Source organism: Lynx canadensis, chromosome D2 (assembly GCF_007474595.2).
Source record: "Lynx canadensis isolate LIC74 chromosome D2, mLynCan4.pri.v2, whole genome shotgun sequence".
Taxonomy (NCBI): domain Eukaryota; kingdom Metazoa; phylum Chordata; class Mammalia; order Carnivora; family Felidae; genus Lynx; species Lynx canadensis.
In genome coordinates this window covers 56,041,779-56,067,998 of record NC_044313.2, presented here as the reverse complement: position 1 = coordinate 56,067,998, position 26,220 = coordinate 56,041,779, and the positions used below count along the sequence as shown (strand labels likewise).

The 26,220-nt window shown below is 55.2% G+C and overlaps 1 protein-coding gene and 1 long non-coding RNA gene across 3 annotated transcripts; one reads left to right on the top strand and one right to left on the bottom strand.

Moving 5' to 3' along the window:
• The first annotated feature begins 66 nt into the window (after positions 1-66).
• Positions 67-6,583, top strand: LOC115527623. Its single transcript, XR_003972979.1, has 3 exons — positions 67-156; positions 3,887-4,048; positions 6,180-6,583. It is a non-coding gene; the product is annotated as an uncharacterized LOC115527623 (long non-coding RNA).
• Positions 6,584-17,519: 10,936 nt separating this feature from the next.
• Positions 17,520-22,548, bottom strand: PRF1 (perforin 1). Of its 2 annotated transcripts, none has more exons than XM_030334508.2 (3): positions 22,423-22,548; positions 20,548-21,122; positions 17,520-19,655 (listed from the first exon to the last, which is right to left on the bottom strand). In XM_030334508.2, exons 2-3 carry the CDS (start codon positions 21,084-21,086, stop codon positions 18,527-18,529), a joined length of 1,668 nt encoding a protein of 555 aa, XP_030190368.1. In that variant the 5' UTR covers positions 21,087-21,122; positions 22,423-22,548; the 3' UTR covers positions 17,520-18,526. The 2 variants fall into 2 exon arrangements, with proteins under 2 accessions (XP_030190368.1, XP_030190367.1); XM_030334507.1 differs by lacking the exon at positions 22,423-22,548 and adding an exon at positions 22,094-22,249.
• Between the last annotated feature and the right edge of the window lie 3,672 nt (positions 22,549-26,220).

The window sequence follows — 26,220 nt, the reverse complement described above, 5'->3', positions numbered from 1 at the left end:
GGGTGTTGTGAGGACTCATTTGTGACTTTTTTTTTTTTTTGTACAGAGCTTTTGAGCATTAAAAAAATGGCTAAATGTGAAATGTGCCCCGCCTGCTGATGTCTGTAGTGTGGGGCAGATGTTACAGACGTGATACAGCTGTGGTGGGTGGGCAAGGTGAGTTGAAAGCACCAGCCCTTAGTGCTCCCAATTCTTGGAGAAGGTAAGTTTTTCCTGACATCCCTTTCCTTCCTTCACATTCTTCATGCGTTACCGTCTCACTCAGGATGCCCAGGACTGTCCAGCAGCATAATAGGCTAATTCATACTCAGATGTGAAGGACTGTTGTGTTCAGAGACATGGAGCAAAATGGAATCTCAAGGGTTATGATGGAGGGTGGACCTCAGCCTCTACTCCCTCCTCTCACCCCCGCAGGCTTTCCTTGGCCCCTTCAGGCCCCCAAATGCTCAGACACAATTGCATTGATTAATGTGTGAAGAGGCAGTGAGGAGAGTGAGGCAGAGAGCAGACCCCAGGCTTTTTCCCCACGCTCTCCCAGGGTTAGGGGAATGAAAGACCTCTGGGTTCTAGTTCTGAGGTCAGCTGGGGGGTGGTCAGGATGGAACCCAGAGCCCCGTGTGCTGGAGTAGGTGATCTTCCCAGCCTGGGAGGGAAGGCCTCCTGGGGTTACCTCCCCGCACAGCAGAGTCCAAGGATGCGCCATGTGGCTTCTGAACGTGAGTGTGGAGACATACACACCAGTGTGTGTGTGTGTGTGTGTGTGTGTGTGTGTGTGTGTGTGCGCGCGCGCACGCGCGTGCCTGGTGGGGGAGGGTCTGGGTGGGGGGAGACGCAGGAGTGGATGGTGTTCACGGGAGTGTCCCCCCGGGTACCCTGTCCTCCCACTGCCCCCTGAGGGCCTGGCTCCCCCACCCTTGCACTGTGTTCTTTCCCAAAGGCTTCTGGGGCTTCCGGGGGGCCTGCCACACCAGTTTGTCCCTGTGCCCAGACCAGACGGCCTTAGGTGGGACCCTGCCTGGCTTGGGGGTGTACCTGTGGGGGCCGATGAGCACACGCGGGCTTCCATACATAAGGGTGGGTGTGTAATTTGGAGATACCTGAAAGTGGGCTGTGGGCGGTGATTCGACAGGTACGAATTGGTGTGTGGACAGGGACAGGCCGCCTTCCGGAGCCTGTGGCATTTCAGGGAAGAGAGTGAACGAGTCATGTGCACTGGGTGTGGCGAGAACGGGTGTGGCACGGGGTGCTGGTAGACAGGAGCTGTGAGGTGGAGTACGAGGTCAGAGTTCAGCCTGGGGCCCGGACTTCCACCGCTCTCTTCTGACAGAGCTTCTAGAATGAGGAAACAACTGAGGTCGTGGAGCCTGGGGGCATACTATGCCTGGAGTCAAGCCACCTCATCCCAGGACCCCACGGCACCAGTGATCTGAGCTCCTCCTGACCCTGTTTACCCTCGCGGCCTTGAGCAGACACTAGGAATGGGCCATATTCTGTGCAAGAGGGGCCCCCAGAGGGCCTTTGGTTTCCCTCCTCATCCCAAGAACCAGTTTAGGATGAACTGGAAAAATGGAGTGCCCGCCCAGAAGTTGCTGACAGGTCTTCCCTGCCGTGTCCAGTAGGGGACCCCCAGCTGCTTCTGCAGAATCAGCACTGTCATATCTTTATATTGGTTTTACCTCACAAAAGGCTGTTTGCCTTTTTTTTTTTTTAATGTGTATTTTTGAGAGAGAGGGAAAGAGCACGAGCGAGGGAGGGGCAGAGAGACAGGAAGAGAGTGAATCCCAAGCAGGCTTTGTGTTGTCAGCACAGAGCCCGACGTGGGGCTCGATCTCACAAACCGTGAGGTGATGACCTGAGCTGAGGTCGAGAGTCCGACGCTTAACCGACTGAGCCACCCAGGCGCCCCAAGGCGGTTCATTTTTTACTCACCTAGGTAAAGCGTGATCAGCTGCTAGTTGTGAAAATTCGAGCAGTGTCTTTGTTCCCCCAGCCCCCACTCCCTCTCCCACCCTCTGGCTCTAGAAGACACGCGTGTCCCTAGAGCGGCCCATGCTGGTTGGGCCTTTCTCCTGGCTGCACTGTCCCTGGCTGTGGCATTCCCCGCCTCTTTGGCCCCTGAATACCATGAGACACACCCCTTTCTCTGCTCAGGCAGCAGGAGCGGTTTGGGCATCCATACCCCGGCAGTTGGATTGTGGACCACCTTGTGTCTCTGAGTCTCCATTTCCTCAACTGTGAATGGGATGCTTATTTGGAGGGTGAGATCAAAGTTAATGCAGGGTACGAGACCCAGAACAAAGGAGCCCGGCTGAGATGCCACCAAAGAAGTGATGTGGACACAGGAGGCTCCTTAAAAGTCAGGGACGCTGGAGCCAGGAGGCAGGTAATGCCAGGGAGTCAGGGGCCGGTGGCAGCCTCCAGCTCTCCGTCTGGGTCTCCTTCCCTCCTAGAGGAGCCGGGACGAGGGGACAAAGGCACTCCTCAGTGTCCCATGCAGCTGTTCTCTGGGAAAGCCATGCTGACTTCTAAATGACCAGAGCGGGTGTGGGGCAGCCTGGTGGGAGGGGTGGTGGGTGCAGGCCAGGGAGAGGCCTTGGGAAGGGCTGACGTGGGGGTGTCCTGGACGAGGCCAGCCCTGGGGGATCCCTGGCTGAGCTAGTGGACAGCGTTTCTGTACATTTGCTCACTTGGATTAGGGCAGACCACCCGGCTTCTAGAAAGTTTCCCTGCCTTTGGGTGGCCCGGGACCAAGCAGGGTTGGGTCAAGAAGCTCCAGGGGCCTCTAGAGCTGGGCACCTTCTGCCCATTGTGGTGCTTCTCCAACTGGCAGCCTTCCCAGGGCTCTTCCCGATGCTCTGCCCAAGAGCGCCTCAGGCCACACGGCCGCGTGGGGCCCTTCCTTCCCATTCTCCTTTCACAACTGTCAGACCCGCATCGTGGGCCCATCCGAAGGCCCTCCCTGTCTTCTTCCCCTCCCCCTTTATCCTTCACAGGGAGTTCCCCAATAAATCTCTCCTACATCTCATCCCTTCTTGGCGTCTGTCACTCTGAGGACCTGATGACGCACCCTCACTTTTGTCTTGGCGCCCCCCCCCTCCCCGCGAGAGCAACTGCTTTGTCCCCTCTTTCTGGTGACAGTCAGCTTTCTCTTGGCTCTGGAAAAATGACTACCTGTCTCCAACTTCATCTGTTCCATTTCCAGCCGGACTCCATTGTCTGTCTCTGTACTGCTCTCCCGTCTCACGTGAGGAGCCACGGGTCCTGTTGACGGGGGCCGGGAAATCATGGCTCAGTCTTTGAGGGTAGAGGGGTGGAGGAGAAAGAAGTTGGTACCCCTAAATCTGCATAGGGCGGTGCAAACTTCTGGTTATTTTCTAAATAAGAGGGCTGCCCATTTCAAAGTTTTTGGATACGCCCCCTCCAGTGTGTCCCCTGGAAATGTCCTACCTGCATTCCCAAGGAGCAGGTGACGAGCCTACTGTTCCTGCTCTCGTCAGCACTTCCCGTTGCATTTTTTAAAAGTTCTCGCCAGTTTGGTAGCTCAAAATACAGCATCTCATACTGGTTTAATTTTATATTCCTTTTAAATTGATAGTACGCGTGAACTGTAGTTCATGGATATTGGACACTTACGTTCTCTTTTCCGAATGGTCCGTGTCTTTCGCTGACTTTTCCTTTGCGGTGTCGGTCTCTTTCTTCTTGATTTGTAAAGATGGTGACCCTTCATTTCCCATATATGCTGCATTATTTCTAGCTTTCAAATATCATCAGACACACACGTTCCCTTAGAGGGAACGTCCTCTCCGTTCTGCTGTGGCCTCCGTCTACACTGCAGCCAGTCCGTCCTCAGATCAATAACCTTTGCTTATTTTATTCTGTCCTGTAGGAGAGTACTTACTTTGTCAGGCATTGTAGTTGGCTTTGTTGACGGTCATCATCCCATTCAGCGCTCCAACAATACCACAAGGTGGTGGTATGACCCGCATTTTGTGGATCGGGATACGGAGGCCGGAGGGCATCTGATTCCAGGCCCTTGCTTATTTCACAGGTGGGTGTTGGAGCCAGCAATACCAGAATCTTCTTTGGTACTGGCATCCCCTTTGACATGGTCAGTGATTGGAATCCTTCTGGAAGGGTGCCCTAGCTCTCTTCGGTTGGGTGGTGGAGGGGTTGAGGGGGACAGAATGATTTCTTTGAAAGCCCTCCCTTAAGGTCTTGTGGTTCTCGGACTTTATGCTGTTCAAACCCCCACGTACTTTCAAGAGGTTCCCCTCAACACCCACAAGAAGGCTTATTTCCTGTGAGTCATGGTGACAGATTTTCTAAGACATGGGCCTTGTAAGTGTCATCTCGTACCCCCCTTAGCTTATTCTTTCCTTTTCCTACCCTCTGCTCACGTCACCCATGCACAAGGCCTAGGTGACAGCATGTCTACGCTATCTCAAAGTAACTGTCATTCTGTCTTTGAACTAAATGAGGCCATCTTCTGGGCTGAATTAAACACCCAACGGCTCATGACGGCACCCGCTTCCCCCTTTCCACTCTGACATTTGAGGTCACCGACCTTTTTTAACTTTTGCCAATTGGATAAGGAAAAAAAACAGTCTTATTTTTATCTTAAAACGACTTTTTCAATTACTAGTGAGATGGAACATCTTTTCACATGTTTATCAGCCCTTTGGGTTTATTCTCTTATGTGTTTATTTTCGTACCAGGTTGTCTTTCTTAAATTAATATGAAAAAATATGCATAAATGTTTAGTATAATCTGTTTAATTCCTGGATAGATAGGTAGATAGATATACAACAAATTCTTTTACCCAGTCGGTCTGGGCTTGCCATTATTTATTTTTGAAATTTTTAAAAATCTAGCTTTCTACCTCTTTTATTTTTAGTATTTTTTATTTGAGAGAGAGAGAGAATGTGAGTGGGGGAGAGGGGCAGGGGGGAGAGAGAGTATCTTAAGCAGGCTCCACACTCAGCACACAGCCTGACGTGGGGCTCGATCCCACCACCCTGGGATCATGACCTGAGCCAAAATCAAGAGTCGGAGGCTCAACCCGCAGAGTCACCCAGGCTCCCTGGGGCTTGTAGCCATTCTAGAGGGTACTTTGTCACAGGGAAGCTGTACGTTATGGTGCAGTCAGATTTAGGCACTTTGTATCTTGCCCAGGTTCCGGCTGCCATCTCCCCATCCCATCCCATCCCATCCCATCCCATCCCATCCCATCCCATCCCATCCCATCGGCCTTCTGTCTTTCAGGGATGAGTAGAAATTTCTGACCTCTTCTTACCCTAGCACTGGCATAGAATTTTCCAAGAGATACACTTTTTATGATATTTAAGGACTTTGGATAAAGGGAAATCGGGGCGTATCCTTAATTTTAATATTTAATTACAAATAGTATATACCATGTGCCTGACGCTGTGGCATTTAGGGCCCGGGCGGAGAATGAATGGCGGCCTTAGCTTGGATTGTGATGAGGATTGAATGCAAGGACCATACACAGGGATGTGGGCAGGGTTAAGGGGACCAGCTAGGAGTGGGGAGGCACCCAGGAACTATTTGGGGGCATGTGGTAACCGGCCCTGGACCTGAGTGGGGCGAGGGGCAGCGCAGCAACACCCAAACCTGCTACAGACATCCTCAGGGGGCCCTGGGGACCATCCAACAGGAGCTAAGTTGGGGGGGTGGGGAGCAACCACGGCTAGAGCAACTCCACTGAGCACAGGGCCTGTGGGGGTGGGGTAAAGGCCCAACTTCTCTCTTCTCCCATCTGCTCACCTATCAGTGCGTCCCTTTGACTGGCAAAGGTCCCAGCAACATGGTCTGTGGGGTCAGCCTCCAGAGATGGGGAGTGGGGGGGGAGAGAGGAACAGAAAATAACCAGCACAGCTTTCTTCCAAGCCCCGCGTGGACGTCACCCCTCCGGTAGCTCCAGGACAGCCCAAGGAAGTAATATTTTCTTGCTATTGGAACTCCCTACTAGAAACTCCTTTGCTTCTGGAATATGGTCCCTGAGGGACCTTGCACTTCCCCTCAGTTGACCTCTTCACTGAGCAGTTGGGAGATCGGAGACTTGAAGGGCAATCCCTCGGCCAAGGTGACGCAGGGAGTCAAGGGCAAAGCCAGCACACCGACTCCCTGCCTGGTGCTCTTTCTTTCCCCTTCCTTTCTAGATCCACCAGAGCATTTAGATTGATGCCAATTACTAACCCAGAGCCTGGAGACCCAAAGAAACTGCCTTTCCTAAGAACCTCCCTGAGTCTGTGGGTGCCTATCCAGACCCTCGCTTAAGGAGCCTTCCTGCTTTCTTCACGGAGAGTTCCAGGGCTTCAGAGGCTTGAAGCTGCGTGTAAAAGTGTGTTTATACCGTTTTCTTGGGAGAGGATCCAGAGGTGACATCAGGCTCTCAAACACAAAAACGGTGAAACCCAAAAAGTGGGGGGGGGGGCTCCATTTTGTGTTCTCTCCAGTGGTTCCCCAACTTTTTTTCTTACCTCAGAGGCATATAGAATTCTCAAAAGAATATGAGGATGTAAAATTCTGCAAAGTAAGCCCATTAAAAAGAAACTAACCACTATCACAACACTCCCATATCATAAAAGGACATTTTAACCACCCCCCCTCCCAACCAAATCAAGGACAAATTCTTGGGAGGGGGGTAGTGACAGGCCTTGAAGTAGATAAAGGGGCTGTAACACACTGTCCTCCTGGTCCCTTGTGCTCTTTTGTCCTTGACGGAAAGTGGCAGTATGGCTCTGCCTTTGGAAAGCTCCCTCTGCACCTTCTGCACAGAGAGGCAGCTGCTTAGAGCCTGTGTCCTGGAAGCTGCAGACATTTCTCCCGAAAGGCACCTGCTGGAGCTGGCGGGGCATGCGCCCTGTGGGGTTCCCGGGTGGTGTTTCCTGGGCTTTCCAGGTCGGGATGAACACGGGTGTGTTTATGAGTTTCACAAAGGGAGGTCACGTGCTTGTCCGTTGGGCTCAATTTTCCCTCAAGGGTTTTGGGAGAGGCCCTGAGCGGCTGGAACAACTTGCTGTCCCCAACCCCTTTGGAAGGGAGACCCTGGTGGGGGAGGGGGGCCGTGGAGGCCACGAGAGCGCATATGTGGGGGCCATGCACGAGGACCCCACTCCCTCCTGGTTGCCTGCGTCCCTCCCTCCCTTCCGCACTAGGCTACTGCATTCCAGACAGGCCCTTGTCCCTCCCGCCTTGGATGCTAGCAGGTCAGCGTCAGTGCACTGGCTGGTGTTCTCTCCGCCCCCTCCCCAGGCCCCTTCTCTCCTTGGCTGAGGACAGGCAGGAGGACCTGGCTTCATACAGAGATTTTTCCAGGGAAGGTTCTCTGAGAAGGAAAGTTGGCTCCCCCACCAGGAGCGGGTCTCCTGAGAGCAGTGAGCTGTGGACCTGGGTCCTTATGTCTCCAGGAGTGATTCCTGAGCCAACAGGTGCTGTTGGGCAGCCGATACGTGCCTGACAATGGCTTCAACCGTTCCAACCTCAGTTTCCCGTTTTCTAAATGGAGATAATGCTCCCCTGACCCTTGATGCCCTCTCTGAGCTCTGGCAGGATTCCCCAACTGTCTGCACAATCGGAGGCAGGACAGGCATCGGCGCATGAGCGGGACCCCTTTGCGATGCTGCTGCACGCAGTGTGTCTGCAGGTGCTCCCGCATTAGGTCCCACGGAAGCACGCATGTGATCTGAAACACTGATTTAGCTGCTAGCGTGTCAGGGTAACCGGGCACTTGGAGGAGAAGCTGGTCGCTCAAGGTCACTTAGCAAGTAAGGACGTAGCAGCCCACCCACGTGTCTGTTCTGGGAGGGCTTCGGGAATGCTGTTCAACCCCCATGGTACGAAGAAGGGCCCTTTTGCCCAGTTTTGTTGATACGACAAAGACAATAAACAAATACGTTTTAGAAATAGTCGAGGGAGACATAATTAGGGAAGAAACGACCAGAATGTCTATATCACTGAGCCTTCGCAAGGAAATCCCTAATATTATTTTCAGATATGCTACAATGATAGTTGAGAATAAGCTACTGTATGACCTGGCTGGGGCCCCTGCAGCACCTGCCTTGAGTACCAGGCAAGAGTCACAGGACTCACTCATAGTTTATAAGCTAATTTGCACAGTTTGCTTCATAAGCACATCTGTACAGTTTAAATGGTTTCCAAAGGACTTGAAAGCAGTTTGGGTTCTTAACAAAGTGATGGAATTCCCTGCCATCTCATCTGCCCTGGGAACTGGTTCTGCAGACCGTAGTTTTGTTTTGTTTTCGAAATCACGAACAGATGTTGATGTTTAGACTGCCGGCTCCAGTTAAACACAGGCTTTTCTGCTTCTCCTCTGCCCAGCTTGCTCTGTCAGGGGTGGGAAGGGGGGGGCTCTTGCCGGGCTGGAGTCCTGTCCCCCGGGCCCCCTCCCTTGAGCTGCCTCCAGCGAGGCAGGGAGTCTCCTGGGAGGGGGAGGGACAGCCTGTGGGAAGGAAGAGAGTGGGGTCAACATGCCCAGGACGATGCCCCACTCAGAGAGAGGCTCGGCCCATGCACGCTCCCTGCTTTTCCTTCAGTCTCCCTAGAATTCCCAATCCAGCCTTCCTTACCCTCTTCTGCTCCAGAGGACGGCCAAGGGAGCTGAGGGTATGGCTCAATGAGTGCCCCAGGGAGGGGAACCACGTATGCCCCTCGTTCTGGCCCCCGGAGAGCCATACGCAGCCTGTGGGAATCATTCCCAAATGCCAAGGAGAGCAGAGGGGGCGGCCAGGGTAGGCTGAGAACCTAGCATTGCCAGGTGGACCAGGGCAGAGGGAGTGAGGAGCCGGAGGGAGAGGGGAACCCCCGATGAGCCCTCTGCTCTGGCTGGAAGGAAAGGCGAAATTTAGGGCGGTGGGCACCGCTTCGGGTCTGCGGTAGCCGAGGGGTCGATGCCGAGGGAAGACAGACAGGGAGGGGACGCTAGGGGCAGGAGCAGGACATGTACTCTGGACCATTGGCAGCACAGTCCCTGGTTCGAATCCCACCTTTCCCGGCACTGGGCAACGAGGAACACTGGACAAGTCATAACACCTTCCTTAGCCTCAGTTTCCTCATCTGTGAAGTGGGGCTCTTGGGAAAGTGAAATGAAACAATGCATATTTGCACAGGGCCTGTCCCATAGCAGGCATCTAAGAAATGGCAGATAAAGGCAAAAGCAACCCCCCCCCCCACCCAGAATGCCATCCTCGCCTTGACGTTTATTATGAGCTGGTGCCTCTTACGCACCTATGCCTGAGGCCAGAGGCACCTCGGCCGGCTCTGGCGGGAAGTCCCTTTCTCCAAATACATCGGCTCCCCATGCCTCCGTGGGGCAGTGGGACGGGGGGCCTGTCTGTCTCCAGGGGGAGCCCCAGAAGGTGAGGAGGAGGAACTCACAGCCCAGCCTCAGCATTCCTTGCCTGCTTTGTCAGGAGCCTTGCTCCCTCACCTGCCCCTGGCTCTTTAGGGGCAGAAATAGACATCAACATTCATTCATTCATTCACTCACCAGTGTTTATTGAGCACCTGCGATATGCCCCCCGCCTGTGATAGGGCTCTGGAGCCTGTTAGGATAAGACAGAAAGTCTTAGCATGCTAGGCAAGAGAATCCCGCAGCCCAGGAACAGGTGCCCGCCCGTTCAGCTTTGTGCCCCTGCCCCTGCCAGGCGGGGCCCAGCGCTCCGCAGGGGGAAGGCGGAGTGGTGGGCAGGGCTGGGCTCTTGGCACCTGGGAATGCTTGGCGTTGCCATGGCCCTGCCATGAGTGTAAGGATGGCCTCCCTGGGGCTGGCCAGCCGAGCTGGATCTGTGTTCGAGTTCTGGTTTGAACACAGCAAGGTCAAGGCAGAGGCTAGCTAAGGGGCTAGTGGCAGGCTATGGAAACAGCCTGGTGGGTTGTCAAAAAGTTAAACGTGGAACAACCACGTGACCTGGCATTTCTGCCCCTCGGCATGTATCAAAAGTAGCGAAAGCAGGGACTCAAAACAGATACTTGCGCCCCGATGTTCGTAGCAGCGTTATTCGCGATAGTGGAAACGACCCAAGTGCCCAGGGACAGAAGACTGGATGAACAACGTGATGCATACGTACTATGGAATATTATCCGGCCATAAAAGGAATGAAGTCCTGACACGTGCTCTAAGGTGGACGGGTCTTGGGAACATTCTGCTTAGCGACAGGAGCCAGACACAGAAGACAGACACAGTACGATCCCATTCATGTGAGGTTCCTAAAGTAGGCAGATCTGAGACACGGGATAGGGTAGGCGTTACAGGAGGCTGGAGGAGGGGGAGTTATGGTTTGATGGGTACAGAGTTTCTGTTGGAGATGATGAAAAAGGTCCAAGCATAAGTCGAGGGGAGGCTCACACGACGTTGCGGGTGTAAGGTTAACGCGGGTGTTGCGGGTTAACGCCACCGAACGGTGCACTTACAAATGACTAAAGTGACAGATATCATGGGGAGCCTGGGTGGCTCGGTTGAGCGTTCAGCTTTGGCTCAGGTCACGATTTCATGGTTCGTGGGTTCGAGCCCTGTCATCGGGCTCTCTGCTCTGAGCACCGGAGGCTGCTTCGGATTCCCTGTGCCCCCTCTCTTTCTGCCTCTCTCCCATTCATGCTCTCTCTCTCAAAAATAAACATTAAGAAAAAGTGGTGAATACGATGCTATATATATTTTATGACTTTTTAAAAAAATTTTTTTTAACGTTTATTTATTTTTAGGACAGAGAGAGACAGAGCATGAACGGGGGAGGGGCAGAGAGAGAGAGGGAGACACAGAATTGGAAGCAGGCTCCAGGCTCCGAGCCATCAGCCCAGAGCCCGACGCGGGGCTCGAACTCACGGACCGTCAGATCATGACCTGAGCTGAAGTCGGATGCTTAACCGACTGAGCCACCCAGGCGCCCCTATTTTATGACATTTTAAACAAGCGAGTGGCATACAGAGGTGCATCCCCCGAGAGCAGCCCCTGAAAGTGGGTCCTCTTCGGCCCCTGTGACGCATGAAGATGCTTGTTGAGACTGTTCTGAACACACTCTCGACCTTTCGGGAGTCAGACCATGGCGCAAGTGGAGCAGGTGTGGAACAGGGTGAGGGGAAGGCCCTGGGCTCTCTGGGATCCGTCGTTTCTAAGATGGGGATTCGTGCGTCCACCTCACGGGTTGCTGGACAGATTAACTCACTAATATGTGTCTGCTCCTTAAAACCCCACAGTAAGCGCTCAAGAACGTTACTTATTAGCGTTTCATTTGTGGTGTTGGTGAGGGAAAAAGAATGGAAGCGAAGAGGCAAGGAAAGGCAGGGAGGTCTCAGTTACCCCATCCTGGAAGGTGGCTCTACAAAACAAAATCACGTGAAGTCCCCCCCATTGCTGTGGGAGAAGCATAGGCGTGGATGGCCACGATGCCCCTGCTGGGTCACCTTCTCTGCCAGTGAGTGGCAGGACCTTGGGCAAAGGTCCCCAGTCCTAGAGGTGCTGATTCCTGCGAATGTGGATGGGATGAAAGGGGGACAAAGATGATCTCGGGGAGGAGAGGGGGGGAGGTCAGCCTCGTTGCGGGATGGTTGAGTCCCACGGGGAGTTTGGGCTTCCCAGGGGCAAAGCCGGTGTCCTGCCAGCGAGCTGACGTCACTGCCCTTTTAAGAGGAAGCTGGGAACCAGCTGTTGTGCAGATTAACTGTGAGCCCAGATGTGCAGTGGGAGCCCCGCAGGAAACAGATTCCAGTGCAGCCCGCAAAATAACAGCAGCCGTTCTGGGGCCGGCCGGCTGGGTCTCTGGAAAGAGGAAGGCAGGCCAGGCAGGGCTTCTTCCAAGCATGGGGAAGGTGGTGCTCAAGGGGTGTGCCCAGGGGCATTCGGGGTGTTGGGCCCACCTGGCCATGCCCACCGAGGGCCGGGGCCAGCGCCACCCCCCCCCCCCCGCCTCCATCCAATCTGGAAAGTGCTGCAGAAACCAGTGTTCTGGCCCCTGTTTTACAGCCGGGGGCCCCGGGATCTGGAGGGGGGCGGTTTGTGTGATCACGGTGTACTACAGAGAAGGGATTGAGGTTGGGGCTCAGGCTCGGCTCAAATTCAAGGTTCATGTGACAGGTTTCTGGCTAGCCTGGGGTCAATGCGTGGCTGAGATCATTTCATTTTGTGGCCTGGCTTGGCTGCTCTCGGGGGTCCTGTCCGTAATGGGGGTTGATCTCTCTTTGTGTGTGACGCTAATCCCACCCACCCCGTGAGACTCTCAGCTCACCAGGCCCACTCTCCCAATCCCGAACGGTGCCAAGCCAGGCAGGTGCCCGGTCTGGCCCCTGCCTGTGTGTGGCTGTGGCAACCTCAGCTGGAAAAGGCCTCATCAGGCAGCAGGGTGGCAGGGGGGGCGTGGAGAGGGATCCCACGAGCAGGTTAAAGGGGCGGGTCTCCCCTTCTGGGGTCACAACCTGCCTCGGCCGAGTGGGCACCAGCTGTGCCCGGAGAAAGAACTACCCGGCCGGAGCCGGCTCAGGTGTGCCTGGGGCTGCTGAGAAGTGAGAGGCCTGGGTGCGTACAGGGAAGGGCTACCCATCAACTTACTTCCAGGCTCTCGTTTGTGTTGTCACTATCAGAGAGGGGGCGGCTGGGCCACCGGGCGGTGTGTGATCCTTTCATGGCAGCCTCACAGAGGGAAGGGTAAGGGCAGCCACTGCCGGCACTGGAACCAGCCTAGGGGTTGGTTCTTCTGCCCGACCGAGCCGCGGACAGAGGCTTTAGACATCCAGAAACCCTGATCCGCTACTAAGACTGGAGGTGATACATGTGTGATGTGACAGCTCACAGTGTAGAGCAGCTACCTCTAGAGGTGATGAGCCTCCTGCCTCTGGGAGAGTTCAAGCATAGGCGGGAAGACTGGCGGGTTTCATTTGCTTATTCGTTCATTTATGCCGCTGATCATCCATCCAGTATTTTCCAGGCATCAAACTTACGCCAGGTGCTGGATGGGTTGATTCAACTGTGACTAAGATAGAAATGGCCGTTGCCCTTACAGTGGGCCGTGACCTAGACCTGGAAGCCAGGGAAGGCTTCCTGGATGAAACTACCTTTTTTTTTTTTTTTTTTTTTTTTTTTTTTTAGTTAATTTATTTTTGAGAGAGAAAGCATGGAAGGGGCAGAGAGAGACAGAGAAAGAGAGGGAAAATCCCAGCAGGCTCTGCACCGTCACTGTGGAGCTCGATGGCGGGCTCAAACTCACGAACCGTGAGATCCTGACCTGAGCCAAAGTTGTATGCTTAACCGACTGAGCCCTCCAGATGTACCAGAAACTACCTTTGAAACTGAACCCTGAAGGCTGAGAAGGACCTAGGGTAGAGACGAGTTCCAGAAAGAGGAGGCAGCATGTGGGAAGGGCTAGAGAGAGCATGGCCAGGAGAGGAAGCAGTAAGCTCAGTGATACAGGGCGAGGGCAGAGTTGAGAGCGAGGTCAGCATGTGGGACTTGTTAGCGAGTCTGGGCCCCACAAAGAGCGAGTGAAGAGTTTTAAAGATATTTTCTTTTTAGATTTTTTTAAGTTTATTTATTTATTTTTGAGTGAGAGGGAGAGAGCGAGAGCAGGGGAGGGACAGAGAGAGAGGGAGACAGAATCCCAAGCAGGCTCTGCACCATCAGCACAAAGCCCGATGTGGGGCTCGAACTCACAAACCTGTGAGATCATGACCTGAGCCGAGCCCAAGAGCCTGACGGACGCTCAACCGACTGAGCCACCCAGGTCCCCCATGAAGAGTTTTAAGCAAAGCGATGATGTAATCAGATGTGTGTCTCAGCTGGTTTCTCCAGAGGCACACCTTGAGACAGGGATTCCCAGGCAGGTAGTTTATATGGAGAGGCGATTCCAGAAAATACCCAGTAGGAGAAGGAGGAATTGAGACCGGGAAGGAGGCCAGCCATAGGTGGTGAGGCAAGTCACCGCTGTGGCCATGGCAGCTTAACCCTGCTGGGGAACCCTGGGAGTCGGCGTAGAACATGTCCCCCCGCCGGCCGCGAGGGAGCTGGACCATTTATACGCCACCTGCTTCCCATCGGCCGTTGGGTGAAAGCTGTTCTGGGATGGGTGGTGCTTGGACACGGGCCCCGAGCACCTCTGGCTTCTCCAGGGGGCAGGTGCAGTGGGCCCCGCACAGGCCCTCCGGCAGAGCCGTGGGCCACGGGAACGTGGGCTGGGTGCCCGCTCCAGGGCGGCTGTGGGTGGGTGGGGGGGGGGGTGGCCCCGAGGAGCGGACAGGAGCCCAGCGATCAGTGAAGAGGCTGCAGGAAGACACGTCCAGGAGATGTTGCTGTCCCGGAGAGGCTGTGGTGATGAGTACCAGGGGACAAAGGTCAGCGTGAGGAAATGCCCGGTCTTGGTGGCAGACGTGGTGGGATCAACACTGGGGAGAGGATGTGCAGCCTCTCAGAACTGCAAGGGCCCTGCACCTCGCCCAGGGCCCTCCCCCCCCCCCCCCCCCCCCCCCCCCCCCCCCCCCCCCCCCCACTGCCTGTTCTCCAGCAGGTCCCCGTGGGCTCACACACGCCAGACCCTGACTCAGCCTCCAGGGCAGCAGGGCCACACCTCAGGGACCACGCAGGTGTCTGCAGGGAGATGAAGTGCTGTAAAGGAATCGTTTAAAAAAAAAACAACAAGCAAAAACTGGGCCGTGCTCAGTGCCAGCCTCCGGTCTTAGGAGAGATCACCGAGGCCTAAGAGGGGGCATGAGAGAGGCAATGCAGCTGAGCCCCCCCCAGCTGGATGCCAGCCTGCTCCCCGTACCGTCCTTCATGTCCACATCTGTCTCCCCCATCAGACAGGCCGGAAGAGGCCAGACGCTGTGCGTGGCTGGTGGACGGGACCCGATTTCCAGACGGTGCTCCGTAACCCTGTGTATAACCATCCGTGAAACGATGGGGCCTGTGGACGGTCCCAGCCCTTCGGTGCTCCATGCCCTTGGGAAGGGGGAGGGAGGTGCTGGGGACAATTGAGCAGTGCTTCTAAGGCTGGGCCAGCAGAATGGGGCGGGCGGGAGGCTGGGAAAGGGGATGGGGGGGTTGGAGTAGCCAGGGGAGAAGACAGGATGCCGTGTCATCAACCAGGGTTTTTATTGGCCAAAAAGAGATGCTGGGTCTGGGTGAAATTAGTAGAAAAGGAATTTAGCTCTAACCAATGACCGATGGGAGATGGTGTCCTGATGTCCACCTCCCTCCACCCCGAGCTGGGATGACCCTGAGGTGTGTGTTCATTGGCCACTTGCTGAATGTGGGCCGCCCTCCCCCCCCGACCCCAGCCAGGCTTCCTGAGATTTGTCTGTCACATAAATCACCTGGTTGCAAATCCTAGGCTCACTTCTGCTTCTGCCAGGACCCCACACGGGGGGCGGGTGCATCCCACAAGTCCCGTTACGTGTCCTTTCCTAGCTGCAGAGGACGATGGGGAAGCAAGAATCAGGCATTTTCAGCCGCAGGGAGTGGGAGTGGCTCGCTTCTCTTCTCTGCGATCAAATCCCACAGACCGGGTGGCTTACAAACAGGAGAAATCTACATCTCACGGTTCCGGAGTCTGGAAGTCTCAGCTCAAGGTGCTGGCGGATTCGGTTGGGCCCGTTTTCTGTTTGTAGAGAGCACGTTCTCATGTGCCCTCAGACGGTAGAAGGGCCTGGGATCTTGGGGCTTCTTTGGTAGGGGCTCTATTTCCACTTATGTTCCCTCCCAAAGCCCCCCCCCCCAATCACCTCAGGGACTATGATTTCAGCATAGTTGAGGGGACACAAACATTTAGACCATAGCAGAAGCCGATGGCAAATTCAAATTATAATAATTTCCGGAAGGTCTGTTCATAAAGGGCCCGTTTATAAAGGTGTGGGGAGCTGTGGAGAAGCACAAGCCTAGTGTGACAACTCAGGATTAGTCCGGTGGAGGTCTGAAGGATGAGAGATGGTGCGGTTGCTGGAACCCAGAAAGAGGGGGCAGGCAGAGGCCTCCTGGGGAGGAGGAGTGACCCGGCTAGCCCATGGCCACCTCACGGGGGAGGGGAGCAAACGCATTCTCCGTGCCCGCATCTCCTGCCCACTGACAGACAGTGCAGACAGATCGGCGTCCCAGGCCAGAGCAGGGTGACGGCGTGGGGACAGAACCTCAGAAGGACAAACGGAAGCTATCTGGCACGGCACAGAATCTCCGGAACGAACAAGTGGCCTCAGGTGTGACAGTCTCCCATTGTCTGCGTGGGGGTAGAGGTGAACAATGTCATAGTGGGTCTTGAATTAGGGCTGAGGGTACCAGAGCTGCCCCCCAACAACATCGGGCCGTTCCTCGTCCTTGGTCATCCCACACCTTTTCACCAGTCTCTCCAAAGCTGTGCGTGCCCGGGACTCAGAGCCCCGGCTCTGCCAGGAACTTCCGTAACCACGGTTCCGTCCCTCCCTCTGGGTCTCAGCTTCCCTATGTGCAAAACCAGGAGGGTTAGCAAGATAACCTCTCAGTACCCTTTATGTGGCACCGACCTTCTAGAAAGGCTCGTGGCCCCCTGCCAAAGCATCCTAAGATGGGAGTCAAATGAAGAGTGTCCTTTTGGGGAAACCCAGGCCCAGGGAACAAAGGGATTGCTGGAGGTCAGTGCTCATGTGGGCACGTAAACAAGTCTCCCCTCTTTGGTTGGGGCTGTCCCCTGGGCCGGGCCTGCCCTGCCCCGGCTCTCCCCAAGGGGTACGGCCCACACCCGTGTTTATTTTCAATTAGTACGGCAGCCAGCATGACGTTTCAAGATTTTTCTGGTGCTCTTGTTTGTGTGTGTGGCTGTGAACGGAAAGGTGTAAAAATGTTGGCTTCCACCAGGCTTTCAGAACCAGCCAGTCCCTCCTGCCCTACTCGGGGATCCAGGGTGAGAGTGATGTCACTGCTGAGCTTTTGAGAGTACAGGTCCACCCAAACCTCAAAGGGCTCATTTGTAGGGAGTTTCAAAGAGAGTCAGGAGGCCGTGCCAGCAAATCTGAGCCCCTCTGACAGCCGCCCCGCACAGCCAAATCCTGCTAATTCTGGGAGGCAGGGATCTTGCCACCCACCCCCGAGGGCCCGTGTTCTATAAGGCCTGTGTCCCAGGCGCCCGAAACAAAGACCACTTCATTCGACGGTGCAACCGGAGACTCTGGGGCTTACCGGACGCCAAGGCCAGGAAGCCTCGGCCACCACCTTGTTGGAACCACCGCCTTCTCCCCTCGAACTGTGCGACAGGCGAGAGAGAGCCCTCCGCCTTTCCAATGGGTTCTGTTGAAATTACAGTTTTCAAACCGACGGCTCTGGGTCAATCATGGCCCACACACACGTTCTCTTTGGCTTGGGCCATGTTTGGCCCTGTAGGTTTATTTTTATTTTTATTGCTTCTTTATTTTTGAAGGAGACAGAGAGAGAGAGAGAGACAGAGCACGAGCGGGGGAGGAGCAGAGAGAGAGGGAGACACAGAACCCGAAGCAGGCTCCAGGCTCCGAGCTGTCGGCGCAGAGCCCGACGCGGGGCTCGAACTCACGGACCGCGAGATCATGACCTGAGCCGAAGTCGGACGCTCAACCGACTGAGCCACGCGGGTGCCCCTGGGTTTATTTTTACAAAGGGAGATGCATTGCCAACAATCAAAGAAGTGAAGTTGGGGTTTCTGGTTGCTTTCAGAAACTGGAGGACCTGCCAGGCCCGGACTCACGTTCCTGCACAGGGATGCTTGGCGGGCACACAGCCTCCGGCCCCCTCTAGATAAAGCATTTGCTCTTCAGCTCCACCTGGTCCTCGCCATTTCCTGATGCCTCCCGGCCGGGACCTGAGTGTCTGTTGCCTCTGATCACTGAGCTTGTGCTGCTGTTTCTTGAATTAAGAGTTACGAGGGAAGCAAACTCTTTGGGTTCCCCCCCCATTTCCAACCAAAGTGGAAACCTGCCCCAGGGCGAGCCGCCTGTCCTAGAGGATTGCTGATGTGGAAGTTGGTCTCCAGGGCCACGTTCGGGCCCCATCCTCCCCTCTGCCACAACCGTCACCGTCGTGGTCAACGTCACGTCATGTTTCTTAGTCCTCTGTCAGGCTGTGCACGCATGAGGCAGGTCCAGACGGCCCTTGATTTGCCGGAGGGGCAAAGCTTGGCGCGTAAAGACGACAGACCAAGGAGAGCAGCTGGGGCGGGCAGGGTCAGACCCGACTCGACGAAGGACTCGGCCGCCAGCAAGGGCTGCAAAAGGAAGCCGTGCGATACCACGTAGCCTGGGAGGAAGAGTCTCCTAGCCAGCTCCTGGCCTAAGCGGTGGCCTGGCGCCGGCTCATTTCCAGGGCTCGAGAAGATAGGAGGCTAAGGCAGTTTGGACAGCAGTCTCAGGGCCGGCCTGTGAATTCAGCCACTTCACTGGGGGACAGCGGGTGGGGGGGGGGGGGACGTAAGCCTCAGTTTTCCATCTAATGGGTATATGAGCATCGGTCCTGGCTCCGTCTGTGAGAACCCCTTCAGGCCAGGCCCACGTGTCCTCTCGAGGCTGGCTCTTCTCACCACACCGGCCCACTCCGGTTTCCGGGAAGCTCCCCCAGAAGCCCGTGGGGGGCATACTCCAGGCAGGTGGCCCCCTTCAGGTGAGGCAAGCACTTGGCATGGTAGGAGAATCTCAGGTGACCGTGGGACAGGCCACACCTCACCTCGTGCAAGCCAGACTGTGGGTTCTGGTCACAGGTGCCGAGGAGGTCATCGTCCCAGCCGTGGTCTTGGTCCCAGACCTGCACCCTCAGGGGCCCCCCCGTGGACAGGATCACGTCCCCGAAGTCCAGCCGCGTCATCCACTTGGGGTTGTTATCGTTCCACACTGTGCTCACTCTCAGCTCCTGGCCTCCAAAGAAGACCTTCAGGTAGGCGTCCGTCCTAGTGAAATAGTCTCCCCACAGGCCTGACGCCTGGAAGTTCATGACCTCCAAGTGGGCCAGGCCCCTCTGCCGGGGACAGCAGTCCTGGTTGGTGACCGCTGAGCCGTGGCAGACACACTGGCATGGGTTGTGGGGGCTCTTCTTCTGCCCCAGGGGGCAAGGCCTGCTACAGTCCTTCCAGCGGGCCCTGTCCATCACGTACTTGCTCACGGCCTGTCGCAGGGCCTCCCGCCGCGGGTCCTGGCTCTCCAGGAGCACATGCAGAGGCTCCAGGGTGTAGTCAACCAGGCTGGGTCTGTCCAGCAGCGAGGCCACCCAGGCTGAGAACTGCTCGGGCCCGGCCTGGTCCCCAAACAGCAGGTCACTTACGGAGGTGTGGTGGCCACCAACTATTTCGGAAAAGCGCTCCCGATAGGCCTGGTGGAAGGAGGTGGTTATCTTGTGGTGCTTCTTCTTCTCCTCACAGGCCTTGAATTCCGATGAAGAGTCGGCACGGCCACTTATGCTGACCTGGGCCTCGACGGCCAGGCAGTCCTCTACCTCTTTGGCCCCGAGCCCGTCCAGGGCCAGCTCACAGGTGCGCAGGGCGGTGAGGGCCGAGATCCGGCCGCCCAGCTCCATGGACCGGATGAAGTGGGTGCCGTAGTTGGAGATGAGCCGGAGGTAGTCGGCCTCGGTGGAGCTGTTGAAGTCGGGGGGCAGGTCTCTGACGACCCTCTGGAAATTGGGGTGGAGTGGGGGAGAGTGTACCAGGTGAGAGCTAAAGGGAGAGAGAAACATCAGATGGCCAGCGGTGGTTAGTTTCCCCCTCGGCCATCCCTCAAGGTTGCCCAAGGTCACGTGGAACTGGTAGAAAGAGAGCTGGAACCCGGGCGGCCTGGCTCCAAGCCCGAGCTCTGAACCAGTGAGCTGGCGGGGAAGCCCATCCTGTCTGTTGTCCCTTGGTAACCTAGGTATGCTGTATAGGTATTTCTGCGTGTCCTTTCCAAAATAAGGTTTTCTTCTTTCCTTTTTATTTTCTGGTTATAAAAGTGACGATGCTGCACCGATGATGACCCTCTAGCTTTGGAAACTAGTCCTGCGGCCTTTGTCCATCTGTCCCCTGGATTGGGTGCCTGACTGCTCTGGCCACACGGAAAGATGGCACCCTGTCTCACTGTGAGAGGAACCAGGGTGGTTGGCTCGGGTCCTCCACGGAGACCATGCATTTCTGGGGTGTGGGACCTACGTCCCTGAGGGCTGGGGTTGTGACCGCTGCTGTTTGGTGCCGTGGCCCATTTTCCCAGCACAGAGCCCGACACATGACAGCCACGAATTGTGGCTGAACGTGCGAATGAGGCCCGGCGGGGGGAAGTCTCCTGCCAGGTCTCCTGCCCACAGGACAGAGGGGACTCAGTAGATCTGAATGGCACCGTGTTGGACGTCTTAGCATGGCCTTGCTTGCTTCTTCTCCGCCTGTTCTCTCCCGGGGCTCTTCCTGTTCAGGGTCACCGGGGAGGAGGCCCGAGGGCACCGTACCAGCCAGTGTGCAGGTTCCCCCGCCGAGTTCCCCCCGCCATCATTCCAGGGCTCCCAGACCACTCTGAGTTTCCCACACCTTTTCCCAAGCCCCTTCTCACCACCCCCCAGCCCCCACCCCCCGCGGCTCTCACCTGTAGAAGCGACACTCCACCAAGTCAGTGCTGAAGCTGTACTGGTCGTGGAAGGTCTTCTGGGCCGCGAAGTTGGCCATGTGGGAGTGCGAGCCAGCCACGGTCACATGCACGTTGGCGCTGGGTTTGGGAGACACGTCCAGCCCCACCCGCCAGTCGTTGCGGATGTTGCTGGCTGCTTCCCTGGCCACGGCCTCGGTGGAACTGGCCTTGGCCCTGACCACTTGGCGCTGGCAGCCTGAGCCCTGGGCGCGCCAATCAGTCAGTGCCAGAGGGAGGCGCTGAAGGGCGCCCCGCTTCAGGACGTTGTGGCAGAGAGTGCAGGTGCCGTCGGGCCGCAGGAAGCTCTCTGTGTCCACCGGGAAGGAGCCCGAGCGCCTGAGACTGGTCACGTCCACGCCCTCCCCAGCCAGCATTGAGCCGGGCACAAACGGACGGTTGCGGCGGCACTCGGAGCGGGCGGCCGTGTGGCAGGGGGCTGGGGCGGGGCGGGGCAGCAGCAGGAGGAGGAGGCCCGGCAGGAGCACACAGGCACCCATGGAGCTGTGGAGACGGGGCGTCTGGGCTTCGGGAAGCTGTGGGCAGAGGTACGGAGGGTGAACTGTCAGGCTGTATGGGATGGAGAAGGAACGCGCTATCTCCGGAGTGACTGAGTGTCCGAGCCGCGATGACCTTTGCAGACCTGGCCCATCCCCCACGTGTACGGATGGGCCCAGGATGGGAAGTGACGCGCCCGAGGTCACACAGCCAGGAGGAGCCCCTTGCTAGGGTTTCATTATTTAAGGCCTAACGGGGGATCCAGATTGATGGCTTTGTCCCCAGGACCACAGATGCTGCTTGTGGGGACGGGGCTCTGCACGCAGAGGAGGGGACAGAGAGTAGATATAGGAAACTTGGGGAGGGACCTGGGACCCTAAAGAAGCCTGGATTCTGGAGAAGTGTCATGTGGGCCCCAGAACAAGCATGCTTTTCCCGCCCCACCTCTCCCACTCTCTGTCTGTCTGTCTGTCTCTCTCCCACAAGGCCCTTAATGGGATTGGATAAGAAAAAACGCACTGCCCTTATTCTCCCCACCTTCCCTTTGCGGTCCACTCTCGAGCTTCATGGGAGAGCGGCAGCCTGAATTCGGATGTGCCTATGCCCTCGCATCCTGTGTGGGGAGGCCCGGCAAGTCCCCTCTCCAGATCTCCTGGCGTCCACACGTCCTTTGGCATCGCCTTGCCCTGTGGCACTCAGGCAGTGTATGCGAGCTACCTATGTGTTGCCTCCTATCAGACAACCATAAGCTAGAAGCTTCTTCCCTGTTTTGAGGTGGACCTGTTTGTAATCCGGGGTCTCCAGGCCCTACCCCTATCCAAACTGGACGCCTCAGAGGCCTGTCCCTTCCGGCACCTGCCAGGGACCCCAGCTCCTCTGAAACATGGGGACTCACCCACAGGAGTCACTGGGGTGGTGGGGTTCCGGCCCCAGAGAGATAAATGGGAGAAGGGCAATCTTTCAAAGGCCCTCGGGACATCCCACTTAGGAGGCCCGTACGGTTCGTAACCTTAATCCACGGAGCTCCGTCTCCATCCCGGTCCTCCTCGTATTCTCTCCCAGGGAGCCTCATTCCAGCTTTCTGAGCGGCTCTCCCCGTCAACATTGGACGGGGCCTTACGGACGATGCCTTGTAACCTCTCCGTTTCCTATATGAGGAAACTGAGGCCCAGAGTGGGCGTGAGGACGCTCGGCGAGTCAGTGACAGAGCACAGTCTCGCGGGTCCCGGCACTTCCTGCTCCATCAGGCTCCTCCCCGGACAGAGTGGCCTCACTCCCGCGCCCCTCCATCCCCATCCGGGGGCTCCCAGCCTCCCTGCCACCCACCTGCCTCCCTACCTGGAGTCCTGTGTTGAGACGCTCCCCCACAGACACTGTCTCCCCGACGAGAGGCTCCTGAAATGGTGGTGTCAGCCCCCGGGGAGGCTCACCACACAGCTCATCACCCAAGCCACCGTTCACATCACTTCTACTTCCTGCCCCGCCCCTCCAGCTGTGGTCACGGGTCCCCTCTGCTCTCCCCTCCCACCAGCACCCACCTTGTGCTCATCTCCTCATCCGGCCTTTCTGACAACCCTCAGGAAATGAAGCCGCGACGGCCAGTGTCTCATCCAACAAGTGGAGTTGCCCGGGGTGTGGGGGGCCTGGGCAAACAGGTGAGGCTTGGTGTGGCGCTAACACAAGGACTTTGAGCTTCAGCTCTGGGTTGCTGAGCAGGCCGGCAGGGCCCATTCCCCTGCTTCTGATCTACGGCATCACATAAGACACGTAAGGGGGGGTACAGGGTAGGAGCTCGCCACCGAGGCTTAGGAGCCCACGGCCTGGACCTGGGCCAGCTCAGTTATGCTCTCGCTGTGTGGCCTGGCAAGCCACTTTGGCCTCTCTGTGCCTCAGCTAGAAAGGGAGATCCTTGTAATGCAGACCCTATGGGTTGTGAACAACAGGGGGTTACTATGCGTGAAGTTCTTAGAACCGTGCCTGGCCCTGAGCAAGGGTGACCATTCCCTCCTCCCCAAACAGGGGGGCGCGAAATAAACCCCCTGGCCCACTTCCTAGCCACACCTGCATTCCAGCCCGGCCCCAGGCTCTGAACCCCAAACACTACTCCAGGAGACGGTTTCCTGTTCCCCCCTTTTGTGAGGCGAACCGGTGGCCACACCGGTCCCCAGCCCCTCCCCAGCCTTGGCCTGAGGTCGAAGCCACAGGGTGAGGGGTGGGCCGAGGGGGAGGGAGATGTGGGTGGGGCCAGAGGCTTGGGGTCTTCTTCATCCTTTGTCCTACCTGAGGTCAGGGTGAGGTGAGGTTTCCATGGGTCGAGTGACTCACAGGGCAACTTCTGGGGGCCAAAATCACACTGGTCTGAGGTGAAGACAGCTGGGTAAGTGGGGGACTGTTCTCAAGAGTTCATCTTCCAACCGTGTACGTGACAGGAACAGATAGCCGCAGGCCCCAGACCACGTGTGACACCGTGGGGTTCATCCCTTGAGTTTGTTGTACCCCCCCCCGAATGCCTTGCTTTTACGGGAACAGGGGCTCACGCTGCCTTCTCGGAACTCGGCCCCGTCTCCTCCCCTCCGTGCCCCCCTCCGGAAATGGCGGCCTCCTGACCCCCTTCTCTCCGCGCCTTGTTTCAGAACAAGGGCATAAACAGGAGCCAGGTAGTTGTTTGCATGACAGCATGAAGACATATATTACGATCTTTGGAACTTTTGAGAGACTGTTATCCGGTAAGTGCTATTGTGAATTAATATTTCTGGAGTGGTATTCAGAGAAATATACGCCATTTTTATAAATGTAAAAGGAATCATGATTAAAATAGATTGACCCTTCTCAAAATCAGATATTCAGAGCGAAATTAAATTTAAACACGGGGGGACAAGGCCCTCCGTGTTGAATAATACCGATACTATCGCAGGAATAAAATTATGTGTCAGCCTTTAAGGAACGGATCGGGACACGATCCATCGGGAACATAAGAAATGAAAAAGTATTTAGAATCTAGTCTGGTTCAAAACATATCTGTTGAATGCCCCCATATTATTGCTGCTGTCTCTTCACATAAAAATAACGTGCAAATAACTTAAAAAAAAAGGGGGTCAGGCTGCTGAGGCTGTGAGTTTAGTCCTGTAGGAAGAGACAGTGAGGTAGACGGAACAGATTCTAGTCTCAGCTTCGCAAGAAACTTGCCGCGTGACTCTTGCCGGTAGTTTTAACCCCTTTCCAGGTTAGTTTGCTCATCTACAAAATCAATGGGAGGACTCTGGGATTTCTAAGAATCCTTAGATTCTTGATGACACGATGTGCATTTAGCACCTTTCGAGTGGCATGTGAAGTCGCTACTCTCCACGAGATCCTGGTGGGGTCGGTCCATCAAAGAGCAAGGATGTCGTGGAGGTCTACCGTGACCGTTTGGGCCTCTGTGACGGACGGCAGTTGTTCTCCCCAGATGACGCTTAGAATAAAAAGGGACTAAACACACTTTTGCATCTGATGCCTAAGTCTTAATAAGAGCACAGTTTGTTCAAATGCCAGACTCCATCTATACGGTTTATATTAAAAAATGTAATTCACGGGGCACCCGGCTGGCTCAGTCGGTTGAGCGTCCAGCTCTTGATTTCGGCTCAGGTCGTGATCCCAGACCCATGGGATTGAGCCCCCCTGTTGGGCTCCATGCTGAGTGTGGAGCCTGCTTAGGATTCTCTCTCTCCCCCTCTCTCTCTCTGCCCCTCTCCCCACTTGCACACTCTCTTCTTCTCAAATAAAAAATAAATAAATAAACTTAAAAAAAAAATACATGAAGCGTTCCAAACAGCAACATCCACAGAGACAGAAAGTAGACTCGTGAGTGAGGAAATGAACAGAGACCACTAATGGGCACAGGGTTTCCTTTTTGGAGTGATGAAAATTGATCATGGCGGTGGGTGCACAACTCTGAATATGCTCAAAACCACTGAATTGTACACTTCATTTATTCTTTTTGGCAGCTTATTTATTTATTTTGAGAGAGACAGAGGCAGCGCAAGTAGGGGAAGGGCAGAGAGAGAGGGAGAGAGAGAGAATCCCAAGCAGGCTTCACGCTGTCAGCTCAGAGCCCGATGCGGGGCTTGAACTCACAAAACTGTGAGATCACCACCTAAGCCGAAACCAAGAGTCGATGCTCAACCGACTGAGCCACCCAGGTGCCCCTGACCTGTACACTTTAAATGCTTGAGTTGTATGTGAATAATACATATATATGTATATGTGTATCTATATATTATTTGAATTGGGTTATTTGTCTTTTTGTTGTTGATTTCTAATACTTCTTTATATATTTTGGATTTGAGACCCTTTTCAGATATATGATTTGCAAACATTTTCTATTCACTCCCTTCAGAGTGTCCTTGGAAGCACAAATCTTTCTAACTTTAACGAAGTCCAACATTTCTGTTTGTCCTTTTGTTGCTTATATTTTCAATGTCATACCTAAGAAGTCTTTGCCTAACCCAAGGTCATGGAGATACACTCCTATACTGTCTCCTAAGAGTCTTACAGTTTTAACTCTTACATTTAGGTCTATGATCCACTTAGAATTTATTTTTGTGTTTGGAAAACGGTCCGACTTCATTCTTTTGCGTGTTGGTATGATTTGGGGGTACATTTTCCTAGGGCTACAAAATATTTACCTTTGACAAAAAAGCTCCATGGATAGTCTACACAGAATGCACGAGGAAGCTCCTGACCCTGACTGTGTCCACTTACATAAACTCTATCTACTCCATGCTCTACGCATATGAACCATAATCAGAGAGGTCCTTCGACAACACCAGTGTTTATACTGTAATTATCGTGCCTATTTTAAAGATACCAAATGCAGTCCCAGTGGCATTCTTTTCCTCCTGTGATTATTCTCGGTTTCCTCTTCTTCCTGGGTTCTTCTTCCTCACCAGCCTGATGTGTTGCTGTGGTTATGTGGTTTTCCCCTCAGCCTCACGAAACGACCGGAGGGGTCTTTCCTCTGCTTCCATTCTGTGGAAGAGTCTCCAGAGATTGGCACCCAATTTTTGTACTTGGGCAGATTTTTAATACTGAGTCCGTATCTTCAGCAGTTATAGTTCTGTTTGAGTTTTCTGGCTTTTTTTTTTTTTTTCTGGTATC

Coding starts and splice junctions, on each gene's coding strand:
- PRF1 (XM_030334507.1), bottom strand. CDS start 22,189: ATGTTGACGGGGAGAGCCGCTCAGAAAGCTGGAATGAGGCTCCCTGGG. Junction 21,123..22,093: donor ACGGAGCTCCGTGGATTAAG/GTTACGAACCGT, acceptor CTCTGCCCACAG/CTTCCCGAAGCCCAGACGCC. Junction 19,656..20,547: donor GTGGAGTGTCGCTTCTACAG/GTGAGAGCCGCG, acceptor CTCTCCCTTTAG/CTCTCACCTGGTACACTCTC.